The sequence below is a fragment of the Mobula birostris genome, chromosome 8 (assembly GCF_030028105.1).
Source record: "Mobula birostris isolate sMobBir1 chromosome 8, sMobBir1.hap1, whole genome shotgun sequence".
In the NCBI taxonomy this organism is placed as follows: domain Eukaryota; kingdom Metazoa; phylum Chordata; class Chondrichthyes; order Myliobatiformes; family Myliobatidae; genus Mobula; species Mobula birostris.
Window position 1 is genome coordinate 116,013,523 of NC_092377.1, and position 13,526 is coordinate 116,027,048.

The 13,526-nt window shown below is 42.0% G+C and overlaps 1 protein-coding gene across 5 annotated transcripts in view; it reads right to left on the bottom strand.

Annotated features, from left to right (window-relative positions):
• Positions 1-13,526, bottom strand: part of ttc13 (tetratricopeptide repeat domain 13) — a 116,154-nt gene that overhangs the window by 11,786 nt on the left and 90,842 nt on the right. For 4 of the 5 annotated variants that reach the window (XM_072265982.1, XM_072265985.1, XM_072265987.1 and 1 more), the window contains 4 exons: positions 12,212-12,295; positions 6,761-6,845; positions 5,025-5,134; positions 4,348-4,483 (listed from right to left, as the gene is read on the bottom strand). In XM_072265982.1, the coding sequence (XP_072122083.1) occupies positions 4,348-4,483; positions 5,025-5,134; positions 6,761-6,845; positions 12,212-12,295 (415 nt within the window). The remainder of the gene's footprint in view (positions 1-4,347; positions 4,484-5,024; positions 5,135-6,760; positions 6,846-12,211; positions 12,296-13,526) is intronic. The other variant, XM_072265983.1, reaches the window with a different exon arrangement.

Sequence of the window (13,526 nt, forward strand, 5' to 3'; positions counted from 1 at the left end):
CCGGGGATACCAGTCGCTACACGGAATCCAGGCGTGAACTCCGGAAAGCCATTAAGGGCGCCAAGAGGAAGCCCAGGCTAACCAGAGGGATGCCAGTAGACTATGGCAGGGTCTAAATGAGATCACTGGGTGCAAAGAAAAGGCTGGGAATATCAATAACTGTGGCGCTTCTCTTCCTGACGAACTTAACGTATTCTACGCAAGATTCGAACAGAAGAGGAGCATCCCGCTCCCTCCGGATGAACCGGACCTGGTGGCATCAAGATTCATCGTCAGCGAGGAGCATGTTAGAAGGGCGTTCCTGAAGATAAATCCAAGGAAGGCGACGGGCCCCCATGGAGTCCCAGGACTGGTTCTCCAGGCCTGTGCAAGCGAGCAAGCTGGAGTGTTTGCTGACATCTTCAACTGCTCCTTGCTTCAGTCTAAGATCCCCTCGTGTTTTAAGAAGGCAACAACAATCCCAGTGCCGAAGAAGAGCAAGGTGGCATGCCTGAATGACTATCAACCTGTGGCTCTGACATCAATTGCTATGAAGTGCTTCGAGAGATTGGTTATGGCACTCATCAACCACAGCCTACCGGTCAACCTCAACGCTTTGCAATTCGCCTACCGGAGCAACAGGTCAACGGCAGATGCCATCTCCGTGGCCCTACATTCCTCCTTAGAACACCTGGAGAACAAAGATGCATACGTAAGGCTCCTTTTCATTGACCACAGCTCTGCCTTTAATATCCAAATAAACTGATTCCTAAGCTCCGGAACCTGGGCCTTAGCACTCAGATCTGCAGATGGATCTTCAACTTCCTCACAGACAGGACCCAGGCTGTAAAAATAGGGGACAAGCTCTCCTCTACAATCACTCTGAGCACCGGTGCCCCACAAGGCTGTGTACTCAGCCCCCTGCTGTACTCACTGTACACCCATGATTGTGTAGCCAAGTTTCCATCAAGCTCAATATATAAGTTTGCTGATGACACAACAATTGTAGGCCGTATCTCGGGTAATGATGAGTTTGAGTACAGGCAGGAAATTAAGAAACTGGTGGCATGGTGCGAAGACAATAACCTATCCCTGAACGTCAGCAAGACAAAGGAATTGGTTGTTGACTTCAGAAGGAGTAGCGGACCTCACAAAACACTTTACATCGGTGGTGCGCAAGTGGAACAGGTCAAAAGCTTTAAGTTCCTTGGGGTCAATATCATAAATGACCTGACTTGGTCCAACCAAGAAGGCCCACCAGCGCCTTTACTTCCTGAGAAAACTAAAGAAATTTGGCCTGTCCGCTGAAACCCTCACTAATTTTTATAGATGCACCGTAGAAAGCATTCTTCTAGGGTGCATCACAACCTGGTATGGAAGTTGTCCTGTCCAAGACTGAAAGAAGCTGCAGAAGATCGTGAACATGGCACAGCACATCACACAAACCAATCTTCCGTCCTTCGACTCACTTTACACCGCACACTGTCGGAGCAGTGCTGCCAGGATAATCAAGGATATGACCCACCCAGCCAACAGTCTTTTCTTCCCTCTTCCCTCCAGGAGAAGGCTCAGGAGCTTGAAGACCCATACGGCCAGATTTGGAAACAGCTTCTTTCCAACTGTGATAAGACTGCTGAATGGATTCTGACCCGGATCTGGGCCGTACCCTCCAAATATCCGGGACTGCCTCTCGGTTTTTTTGCACTACCTTACTTTCCATTTTTCTATTTATGATTTATAATTTAAATTTTTAACATTTACTAATTTTTACTATTTTTAATATTTAATATTTGTAATCCAGGGAGTGGGAAGCGCAGAATCAAGTATCGCTGTGATGATTGTACGTTCTAGTATCAATTGTTTGGCGACAATAAAGTATAAAGTTCTAACCTATTTAATCTTTCCTTATAATTTTGGTCCTCCTGTGCCGGCAACATCCTTGTGAATTTTCTCTGTATTCATTCAATCTTATTGATATCTTTCCTGTAGACAGCTGACCAGAACTGCACATAATACTCCAAACTGGCCTCACCAACGTCTTAAACAACTTTAAAATAACATCCTATTGTACTCAATACTTTGATTTATGAAGGCCAATAGGCCTAAAGCCTTCTTTACTACTCTATCTACCCTTGATGCCACTTTCAATGAATTATGGACCTGTATTCCCTTATCTCTTTGCTCTACAGAACTCCTCAGTGCCCTACTGTTCACTGTGTAAGATTTACCCTGGTTGGTCCTCCCAGAGTGTATAACATCTCACACTTTTCTGTATTAAATTTCATCTGCCATTTTTCAACCCATTTTTCCAGCTGGTCCAGATTCCAGTGCAAGGCATGATAGTCTTCCTCACTGTCCACTACACCCCAAATCTTGGTGTCATCTGCAAATTTGCTGATCCAGTTAACTACATTATCATGCATATCAAATAGATATAGGTAAAAAACAACACTGGACCGCACACCAAAAGCTGTGGCACTCCACTAGTCACAAGCCTCCACAGAGACAGCCATCTAATCGAATTTATACCTCATCTTGAATGATAAGCAACTGAACCTTCTTGAACATGCGGGAACTTGTCAAATGCCTTAGTAAAGTCCATGTAGACAATATCCATGCCTTGCCTTCATCCACTTTCCTGGTAACTTCCTCAGAACACTCTGGTTCCGTTGGCTGCATAAGTCTAGGGAATGATAATCCCCAGCCCCACCAAATGTGGGAGATTGAAGTGAAAGCCCCCCAAATCCCCCATTTCGGTGGATGCTGCATGATTCGTTACCCTGTTACAAAGAAGTACCACGAAATAACAGACAGTACACCGCACACAATTAAAATATTTAGCTTTATAATTCTTAATTTGACTAAAGGGTTAGTAAAGAAAAAGCAAAAAGAGAAAAGGGCCCATTTTAATGGAATAGTCTAATGTGCACAAGTTGGAGCTCATGGTTTCCCCTTCACTGATCCTCCTTCAATCTCCCCAGCCTTCGTCGGATCACAGCCCCGCTCCAGATCAAATCCTACGACCCCTTCTCTCCAGTGTTCTTCTCTCTTCCATCCTCACAAAAGCCCCAAGCCCAACTTTAGTGTCCCTCACCAGAGAAACCTCCCCTAAATCCGGCCATCCTAATTGGAGAATTGCACACAATTCTCCTATCTCTTATCTTCAATGGTAACCCAAACAAGCGGCTTACACAGAGAACAGAAAAGCATACAGAGAAACAATGTGAACCAGGGCATTACAACTCTTTTAGACTCGTTAGACATGACCTACCATGCATGAAGCCATGCTGACTATCCAAATGCACAATAACATTTCCAATAACATTCCTACTACTGATGTCAGGCTCACTGGCCTTTACTTCACCCCCGTAAGAAGATTGCTTAGGGAAATCTACATTATTTTAGTTAACTTAAACAAACCATTGAGTAAAAAAGAAATCTGTATTCATGACTGAATGCATAACCAACCATTCCCAATGTACTGTAACTGATAGTTCAGATAATACACTTAATGGCCACTTTATTAGTCACAGGAGTGCCACCAGGTGTGGTTTTCTGCTGCTGTAGCTCATCCACTAAGTTTAAAGTGCTGTGCATTCGGAGATGCCCTTCAGCACATCACTATCATAAAGCATGGTTATTTGAGTTACAGTTGCTTTCCTGTCAGCTTGAACTAGTTTGGTCGTTTTCCTTTGACCTCTCTCATTAACAAGGCACTTTCATCCACAGAACTGCTGCTCACTGGATGTTTTCGTTTTTCACACCATTCTCTGTAAAGTCCAGACTAGAGACTGCTGTGTGTGAAAATCCCAGGAAATCAGCAGTTTCTGAGATATGTTTGAGGATAAGAGGGAAGCCTTTTAGGACTGAGATTAGGAAAAACTTCTTCACACAGAGAGTGGTGAATCTGTGGAATTCTCTGCCACAGGAAACAGTTGAGGCCAGTTCATTGGCTATATTTAAGAGGGAGTTCGATATGGCCCTTGTGGCTATGGGGATCAGTGGGTATGGAGGGAAGGCTGGTGCAGGGTTCTGAGTTGGATGATCAGCCAGGATCATAATAAATGGGGGTGCAGGCTCGAAGGGCCGAATGGCCTACTCCTGCACCTATTTTCTATGTTTCTATGTATCTATATTCAAACCACCTCATCTGGCACCAACAATCATTCCATGAACTAAAAGTCACTTCCCTATTCTGATGTTTGGCCTCTTGACCATGTCTGCATGCTTTTCTGTACTGAGTCACTGCCACCTGATGGACTCATTAGATATTTACATTAATGAGGTGTACAAGTGTACCCAATAAAGTGGCCACCAAGTGTATATCAACAGCTACAAAAGTTGTGATTTTAGGGAAAGCAGTCTTACACCAAGCTCAGTGGAAAGTATCAACGCCTTTCCTTTGCTGCTAAGGTCTTTATACAGTGCTTCTATTTCATCATGATATTGCTGTGTCCGCTCCTCAGTTGTCTGAGTTTCCACTGAAAACAGCATGTTTCCCACTCTGAAAGATACAAAATAAAAGGAAAGGATTACCCAAGTTATTTCATTTCTTCTTCATAAATTCAGGTTGTAATTCATTTAAAAATCAAGCTTGCTTATAACATGGTGATAAGATATACTGCTCTTTGCACCCATATGCCTATTTTGGGGTACACTCTACTTCAACGATGATGCTCAGTCCCAATAATTTACACACACATCTGCACAACAGATTTCTGCATACTAACCATACTAATCAGTGAGGGGCTGTGAGAGGTCACATCCCTGAGGAACTAGCTTAAAATAGCCAAAACTCTCATCACAATGGTACCTAACAACAGGAAGCAATGGTAATACTTGTCCAGCATAGCCTCCAACCAGATGGCACGAACATCAATTACCTTCTCTTCTCCTCAGCTGACTCTCTCTCCCTTCCCCCTTCCATGATCCACTGTCCTCTCCTATTAGATTCTGCCTTCTCCAGCTCTTTACCTCTTCTGCCACTCCCCTCCAGTGTACCTAGTAAAGTGGTCACTAAGTGTACTTTGTAACGATCAACCTACCTGTCACCAGTTATAGTGATGGTAAAACCATCGTACTCCTTCCCTTGATATTTTAAACTGGGCACCTTTGTGTTTACAGTGAAGCCATCTCTGGTTTTGCTGTTGAACTGCTTCCAAAAGAAAGAACAAACGTACAGATTACCAATTGACAAATTCAAGGTCATACCCAGACTCAGTACATTTTCCCCCTTAACCAAGGGGCTGTAAAGCTAGAGGGTTAGGTTTACATTAATTGGTAGAAAGGTTAAGAGTGAGGAAATATTTTCATCCAGAGTGGCTGGGGCGCTTTTCTGAAAGGATGGTAGAGCCCGAAACCTCATCAGAAATAAATAATTTTTGTGCAATACACACAAAATGCTGGAGCAACTCAGCAAGTCAGGCAGCATCTACAGAAATGAATAAACAGCCAATGTTTCGAGCCGAGACCCTTCTTTGGGGCTGAATAATAATAAATAATATTTGGAAGTATACTTGAAGAATCTGACATTCAGTTAAAGAGCGAGACTACTTGGTCACTTAAGTCTGTTACTCCACTTAACAAAGTCATGGTAGATTTGGCTGTCTGCGAGTCTAGATCCACTGGATGCTAAAGATGGCCTGCCCTGAGGTGAGAGGGAGAAATGGGGGTTGTTTTGCTACTGCTGTGTTCTGTGTTGTTCTACTGAGCATAGTGGGCATGCTATGTTATCCTTGGGTGTGTTGGTCATTAACACAAATAACACATTTCATTGTATGTTTCAATATACACGTAATAAATAAATCTGAATCTTGAATGTCTCTGCACAATTTTTACCTCTTTATCAAAAATCTATCTACCTCTGCTTTAAAGTTATTTACTGCTTCCACTTAACTTTGAGGAAGAAGAAGACACACAACAGTGGTGGGGGCTCATCACTAACAATGATGAGTCAGCCGACAGAGAGGAGGTGGAAGAGGTCAAAGCCTGGTGACAGGCAAGAAAATCAAAGGAGATGGTTATCAGCTTCAGGAGAACTCATATCACTCATACCCCTCTTTACATCAGTGGAAACTCCAAGCAGTTTCAAACTCACATAATCTCTCATGGTCCCACAAATCATCTTACACAATCAGTAAAGCTCAGCAAAGCCTCTACTTTCTGAGGAGGCTGAAGAGAGGTGGGTATACACATTTTTACACATTATTTTACAGATATGCAGTACAGAGCATCCTAACAAGCTGCATCACTGCATGGTATACTCATGGACTGTTTGTCCCACTCTTATTGGGGAGGAGGACCATCAGACTCAAAAAGTTATTTTCCCCAGGCAGTAAGGCTGATCAACAACACCACCCACTAACTCACCCTTCCACCAGTACTTAATAATGTCCTGTCAGAGTTCCCAACCTTTTTATGCCATGGGCCCCTACCATTAACCAAAGGGTCCGTGGACTCCGGATTAGGAACCCCTGCCTATCTGCAGATACTCCTGTGCCTATCCTGTGTGTGTGGCTATGGACCTGGTGCTGGAAAGTGGGTTCAGGTTGGGGACAGTACAGACACAATAGACTGAATAGCCTCCTTCTATATTCATCAAGCAATGTCTCATGGAATCCAAATTGAAATAAGCCACAGACACCTAGGGACAATATGGATACACTCACGTATCTTAGTGCAAGCTTAGATTCCTAGTTCAATAACTGCATCATTTAATTACATGCTTCTAGTCAAGCATAAGCTATTTTTAAAGCAAAACCATTTTCTTTAGCAAAGTTACTTTCATGATTGGAAGGAGGTCTTCCACTTTTTTCACTTTCTCTAGGGCATCTCTCACGTCCGAAAGTCCCTTGGGATTGTTTGCACTGGAGAAGAAGAGGAAAAAGTTACTCTTATTTTCAAAATGATAGCTCCATTGTAACCATTCCAATTCCTCAGTTCACTTCTGCATGCACAAGAACTGTTAATATAAACATAAACATGGTCTTCTTTCACACTCTGGCAGCCACAAGGTGAGAGAGAGAATAATTACATGGGGGTGAGGTGGGGAACAGAACGTGATATTCAGTTGAGGAACAGGGTGAGACCACTCAGTGACTTAATCCTGTTCCTCCACTTAAAAAGGTCATAGTAGATCTGGTTGTAAAGCCCAGTGCCTGACAGTACAAATCTGCTGGAAACTGAAGACAACCTATCTTGGCTTCAGAGAGAATGATGAATGAGAGACGAATAGGGCTTGCTTTGCTCTTGTTGTTTGCTGTGTTCTGTCTGTTGTGTTTGTGTTCTTCTGCTAAGCTATGTGGGCATGCTATGCTGGTGCCAGAAATTGTGGTGACACTTGCAGACTGCCCTCAGCACAACTTTGGTCATTAACACAAACAATGCATTTCACTGCATGTTTCAATGCACATGTGATAAATACATCAGAATCTTTAATCTTAAATCTTGGCATTCACGTCTATCTGCACATTTCAACCTATTATCAAAAATTAGATCATATATTATACTTTAGATCAGAGTGTGCACAGCAGTGAGAATTTGTGTGGTTGTGTTAAAAAAATTTCCAGAGGAAGTTCTTCCACAGGATAGAATTGATAACACGGACCATGGTGTGATCCCAAGAAACATTGCTTATGGTTAGCCAGATCATCAGGTCCATGAATGTGAAATTATACTTCACAACCTGGCTGATAACAAAAACATTTTAAGCCAAGCCAAACACCCCAAGGAACGCTAATTCAGACTGATGGTTTGTGACATGTCTAATGCAAAAACTATAGCAATTGATTCAGAATAGTAAAATGAAAACAACCTGCTCCCTATCATAATGATCAGAGCTGGAAAATATATCCATTAACACATGGATTCTGCAGAAATTGGAAATCCACAGTAACACATACATAATGCTGAATGAAATCAGGTCAGGCACCATCTATTGAGAGGAATAAAAAGTGACATTTTGGGCCAAGACTGGAAAGGAAGGGGTAGAAGGTGGGTGGAAGAGGAGGAGTACAAACTAAAAAGGTGGTATGTGAAAGGGGAAGGTAGGTGGGTGGGGGAGGCAGGGGATGAAGCGATGAGAGTTGGGATGTAATGTTGAAATTGTATAAAGCATTGTAAGGCCAAATTTGGAGTATTGTGTACAGTTCTGGTCACCGAATTATAGGAAAGATGTCAATAAAATTGAGAGAGTACAGAGGAGGTTTACCAAAATGTTGCCTGGGTTTCATCTCCTAAGTTACAGAGAAAGGTTGAACAAGTTAGGTCTTTATTCTTTGGAGCGTAGAAGGTTGAGGGGGGACTTGATAGAGGTGTTTAAAATTATGAGGGGGATTGATAGAGTTGACGTGGATAGGCTTTTTCCATGGAGAGTGGGGGAGATTCGAACAAGAGGACATGAGTTGAGAATTAAAGGGCAAAAGTTTAGGGGTAACATGAGGGGGAACTTCTTTACTCAGAGAGTGGTAGCTGTGTGGAACAAGCTTCCAGCAGAAGTGGTTGAGGCAGGTTCGATGTTGTTGCTTAAAGTTAAATTGGATAGATATATGGACAGGAAAGGAATGGAGCATTATGGGCTGAGTGCAGGTCGGTGGGACTAGGTGAGAGTAAGAGTTCGGCACGGACTAGAAGGCCGAGATGGCCTGTTTCCATGCTGTAATTGTTATATGGTTATGGTTATATGCGAGTGGAAAAGGTAAAGGGTTGAAGAAGGAATCTGATAGGAGAGGAGAAAGGGAAAGAGGAGGGGCACCAGAGGGAGGTGATAGGCAGGTGAAAAGGGAAGAGGTATGAGAGCTGGAATGGGGAATGGGAAAAGAGAGAGCAGGGAGGGGGGTGGAACTTGAGAAGTTGATTTTCATGCCATCAGGTTGGAGGCTAGCCGGACAGAATATGAGGTGGTGCTCCTCCAAACATTAATGGGCATACTGAGTAAGGAAATGTGACACTCTCTTAATAGAATAGTCCAGCAACACTCCTCTCATAAAGCTGGGCAGCCCTGTGGAATAAGCTGTCCTCTTTGGTTATAGATCTTGGATAAGAGGATGTATGAAATAGCTGGGACAATGGTTTCAAACTTATAACCACCACACACAAAGCAGACCAATATACTTCAAGACATGCTGTAACACAGGCAGCATATTCACTGTTTCAAACCAAAAGGATTCAACATTTGCACCTCATATTATTTTTGTTATTATTTCATTCATTCAGAGATACAGCATGGAAACAGGCCTTTCTGGCCCAACCAGCCCATGCCACACAATTTCCCACATGTACCCAATCAACCTACTAACCTCTATGTCTTTGGAATGTGAAAGGAAACTAGAGCAAATGGAGAAAATGACACAGTCACGGGGAGAATATACAAACTCCCTATAGACATCATCATCAGGTGCCATGCCCAGTTTGAGCTTTGACTGCCATAGCCCGCACACTCCTGTTTTGGATCAAGTGGATCAATTCATTGGTATTCATTTCCAGTTCTCTGGCTGCTGTCTCCATCATCATTTGTCTTTGTCTTCCTCTTGCTTTCTTCCCTTCGATCTTTCCCATAATTACTGTGCATTCTAACTCCTCTTTCCTAATCACATGTCCAATGAAGTTACGTTGCCTTTTCATGATCTCATACATTATTTCTCTTTTTGTGCTTGCTCTGTTCATGACATCCTCGTTAGATATTTGTTTCGTCCATGATATTCTTTGCATCCTCCTCAAAAACCGTATTTCTGCTGCTTCAATTCATTTCCTCATGTTACTAGATATTGTCCAACATTCTGAGCCATATAACATAACTGGATAAATATAACATTTCAGTACTCTGAGGCAGGTTGTCATGCCTAGTTTAGTACTGGTCATTATACTCTTCATTCTCCTGTCATCTGATGTCACCCAGCTTCCTAAGTAGCAAAAGTTGTGTACTTGTTTTATGTCTTCCCCATTTATTTTCAGCCTGCGGATAGGATTCCTCTTCTTTTTGGATATCACCATACATTGTCTTTTTGCAATTGATAGATAGACCCATTTTTGCACTTTCTTCAACAACTATATCAATTAAGTTTTGTAGTTCTTCCTCCGTACTTGCAATTAAGTGTCATCCGCATATCTGAAATTATCGACGTTTTCACTGCCAACTTTGATTCCCAAGATGTCTTTTATTTTTTGTAATATTGTTTCACTGTACACATTAAACAAATCAGGGGAGAAAACACACCCCTGTCTAACGCCTCTCTTGATTTTCGTAAACTGACTCATTTCTCCATCTATTCTAACAGCGGCAGTTTGTTTGCTGTACAGATTTCTGATTAGGCGGAGGTCTTTCCAATCTAGATCTAGAGTCTCATGTAATATTTCGAATAACTTATTTTGCTTTACTTTATCAAATGCTTTTGTGTAGTCGATAAAACAAACAAATCTTTTTGTACTTGAACAGCTCGTTCTGATAGTATTCTTCACATCAACATCGCGTTTCTTGTACCTTTGCCTTTCACAAAACCACATTGTTCTTTACCTACTTCAGCTTGTATCTTACATTCAGCTTGTCGTCAAAATTCTTAGAAGCATCTTAGTGATATGACTCATTAAACTTATGGTCCTATGTAATTCACATTCTATTGTTCCAGGTTTCTTAAGGAGAGTGATAAATACTGATTTTTTCATCTCTTCTGGTATTATTCCAGTCTCATAAATGTCATTGAATAAATCAGAAAGTTTTTCAATTCCATAATCTTCAAGGGCGATAATTTGTTCTATTACTAATTCATCAGGACCTGCCGCCTTTTCTTTCTTCATCTTATTTATTGCATTATGAACTTCAGATTTTAAAATACTTGGACCTTCAATGTTCTTCTTAATTTCTGGTTTTTCGCCTCAATCATCTTCAAACAATTCCTGAATATACTCAGTCCATCTGTTCATAATCTCATCTTTTTCCATGATAATGGTACCATCCTTTGCTTTCAAACATCCACCTGAAGAACAGAGGAGCTTTTTACCCAGTGATATTCTTGATTTGTTGATGTACCCTTTTTGGATCAGTTATAGGAATTCTTTCTAGTTGCTTACATTCCTGGATTAACCATTCTTCTTTAGTTTTTTGACATAAGCTTTTTACTTTTTTATCTAAGGACTTATATTCCATAGTATTTGCTTCCTTCAGTCTCCTTTCTTCCATCAGATTTTTGGCTTCATCTGTGATCCATTTATTCTTTATGCTTTTTCTTTTTTAGGAATCACTGACTCTGCTGATTCTCCCAAAGGTATCCTTCAGACAGTTAAACTTCATTTTTACATGATTGCTATCATCTTCAACAGATTTTATTTCTAGACTTTGAAATCTATTCCTTACTTCAATTGTAAACCGGGGATCCCCTGGTGCCCAGAATCAACCCTACAGAGCGAAGCATCTTCAGAATTGTCTTGAAGGTCTTCTTGATGCAATTGTTGTGTGATAATTTTGTGAGTTTGACTATGGTTTTCTTAGCAAATGGAAAACTAGTATCTAACAACGGTAGTTTGCTGTTGCCTTCCGTTGGGTGAACTGAAGAAATCGCCATTTCTCTTCCCAAATGTTTATCTGCCTATACTATAGCTGTTGTCATTTGAGGTCGCAGCTCATCCGCCTTCTCCGTCATAAGTTCAGTTACTGAACCCGCCGGATCTGCCGTTGGCCTTCGCTCATATCTTGAGCAGGAACGCTCACAGGTGCCACAGTACCGGGTCAGAGTGGCCCTGGGAGCAATGAATGACTAAGGGGTAAGACCACTTTCCCCAAAGCTCTGAAAGTTCCCAGTCAGAGCCTCATCACGGGTTGCAGTTTAGAGTCATATCCAGGACCGCCCTACAGACACCGGCAATAATTGAACCCAGGTGGCTGGCAATTGAAAGTGTTACACTAACCACTATGCTATCATGCCGCTTCAAGTATTTATAACCAAGTAATGGGGAATACAGTGGAAAATGGTGGTGCTGAAACCATTTTATCAAATTATACAAAACATCCAAGAAAGGTTGAGGCATAGCTCTTTAAATCAGTGCTTTCAAGCTCGCATGGTCATGAAATGCTAAAATACAGACTGTCATTTCCCCTTTTTTAAATAAATACTGGTTCTGCAATTGGAGAACATAACATTTTTGGATTTCCTGGATGAGCCATTTGATCAAATTGGATTACATGAAGTTTAATAGCCACTGCTATTTTTGACTCAGCAAGATTAAAAAGAAAGTAAATTACCTGTGATAAACAAGTATCCTATCTTTTATGAAATTCAATATTTTGTCAAAATATGCCAGGTATCGCATGTTAATGATTTGACCCCTAAAGGAAGAAGAAAAATATTATTGTTGATATACATACTGTACCAGACAATTTCAAAGCAAATAAGCTTCAAGTAATTTGAATAGGAGCCATTTAAAAACAAAACCTCATCATGAGTGAATCACTGTTTAAAGCAGCAAAGTGAGAGAGCAACATCTTGGAGGATGGGAATCATTTAAAAACAGCAAATCTCATCAAAAGTAAGTCATTGTTTGAAGCAGCAAGTGAGAAAGCAACATCTTGCAGGGTGGGAACCACTTAAAAATCTATAAGGCTTGTCGGGAGCGAGTCTCATTTCAGCCAATAAAAAGAAAGGAGGTGCAGGCAGAACAGCCATTGTTGGAACGGATCAGTTTTGGATTACGCAGCATCTCTAGGAAGAGGTACAGTCGACGTTTTGGGCCAAGACCCTTCGTCAGGACTAACTGAAAGAAAAGCTAGTAAGAGATTTGAAAGTGGGAGGGGGAGGGGAAGATCGGAAATGATAGGAGACGACAGGAGGGGGAGGGATGGAACCAAGAGCTGGACAGTTGATTGGCAAAAGGGATATGAGGGGATCATGGGACAGGAGGCCTAGGGAGAAAGAAAAGGGGGAGGGGGGAAGACCAGAGGATGGGCAAGGGGTATAGTGAGAGGGACAGAGGGGGAAAAAAAAGGAGAGAGAGAAAAAGAATATGTGTATATAAATAAATAACAGATGGGGTACGAGGGGGAGGTGGGGCATAGGCGGAAGTTTGATAAGTCAATGCTCATGCCAACAAGTTGGAGGCTACCCAGTCGGAATATAAGGTGTTGTTCCTCCAACCTGAGTGTGGCCACACATTTTAATTCCACGTCCCATTCCCATTCTGATATGTCTATCCATGGCCGCCTCTACTGTAAAGATGAAACCACACTCAGGTTGGAAGAGCAACATCTTATATTCCGTCTGGGTAACCTCCAACCTGATGGCATGAACATTGACTTCTCAAACTTCCGCTAATGCCCCACATCCCCCTCATACCCCATCCGTTATTTATTTATATACACATATTCTTTTTCTCTCTCTGCTTTTTCTCCCTCTGTCCCTCTCACTATACCCCTTGCCCATCCTCTGGGCTTTTCCCCCCCCTCCCCCTTTTCTTTCTCCCTAGGCCTCCTGTCCCATGATCCTCTCATATCCCTTTTGCCAATCAATTGTTCAGCTCTTGGCTCCATCCCCCCCCCTCCTGTCTTCTCCTATTATTTTGGA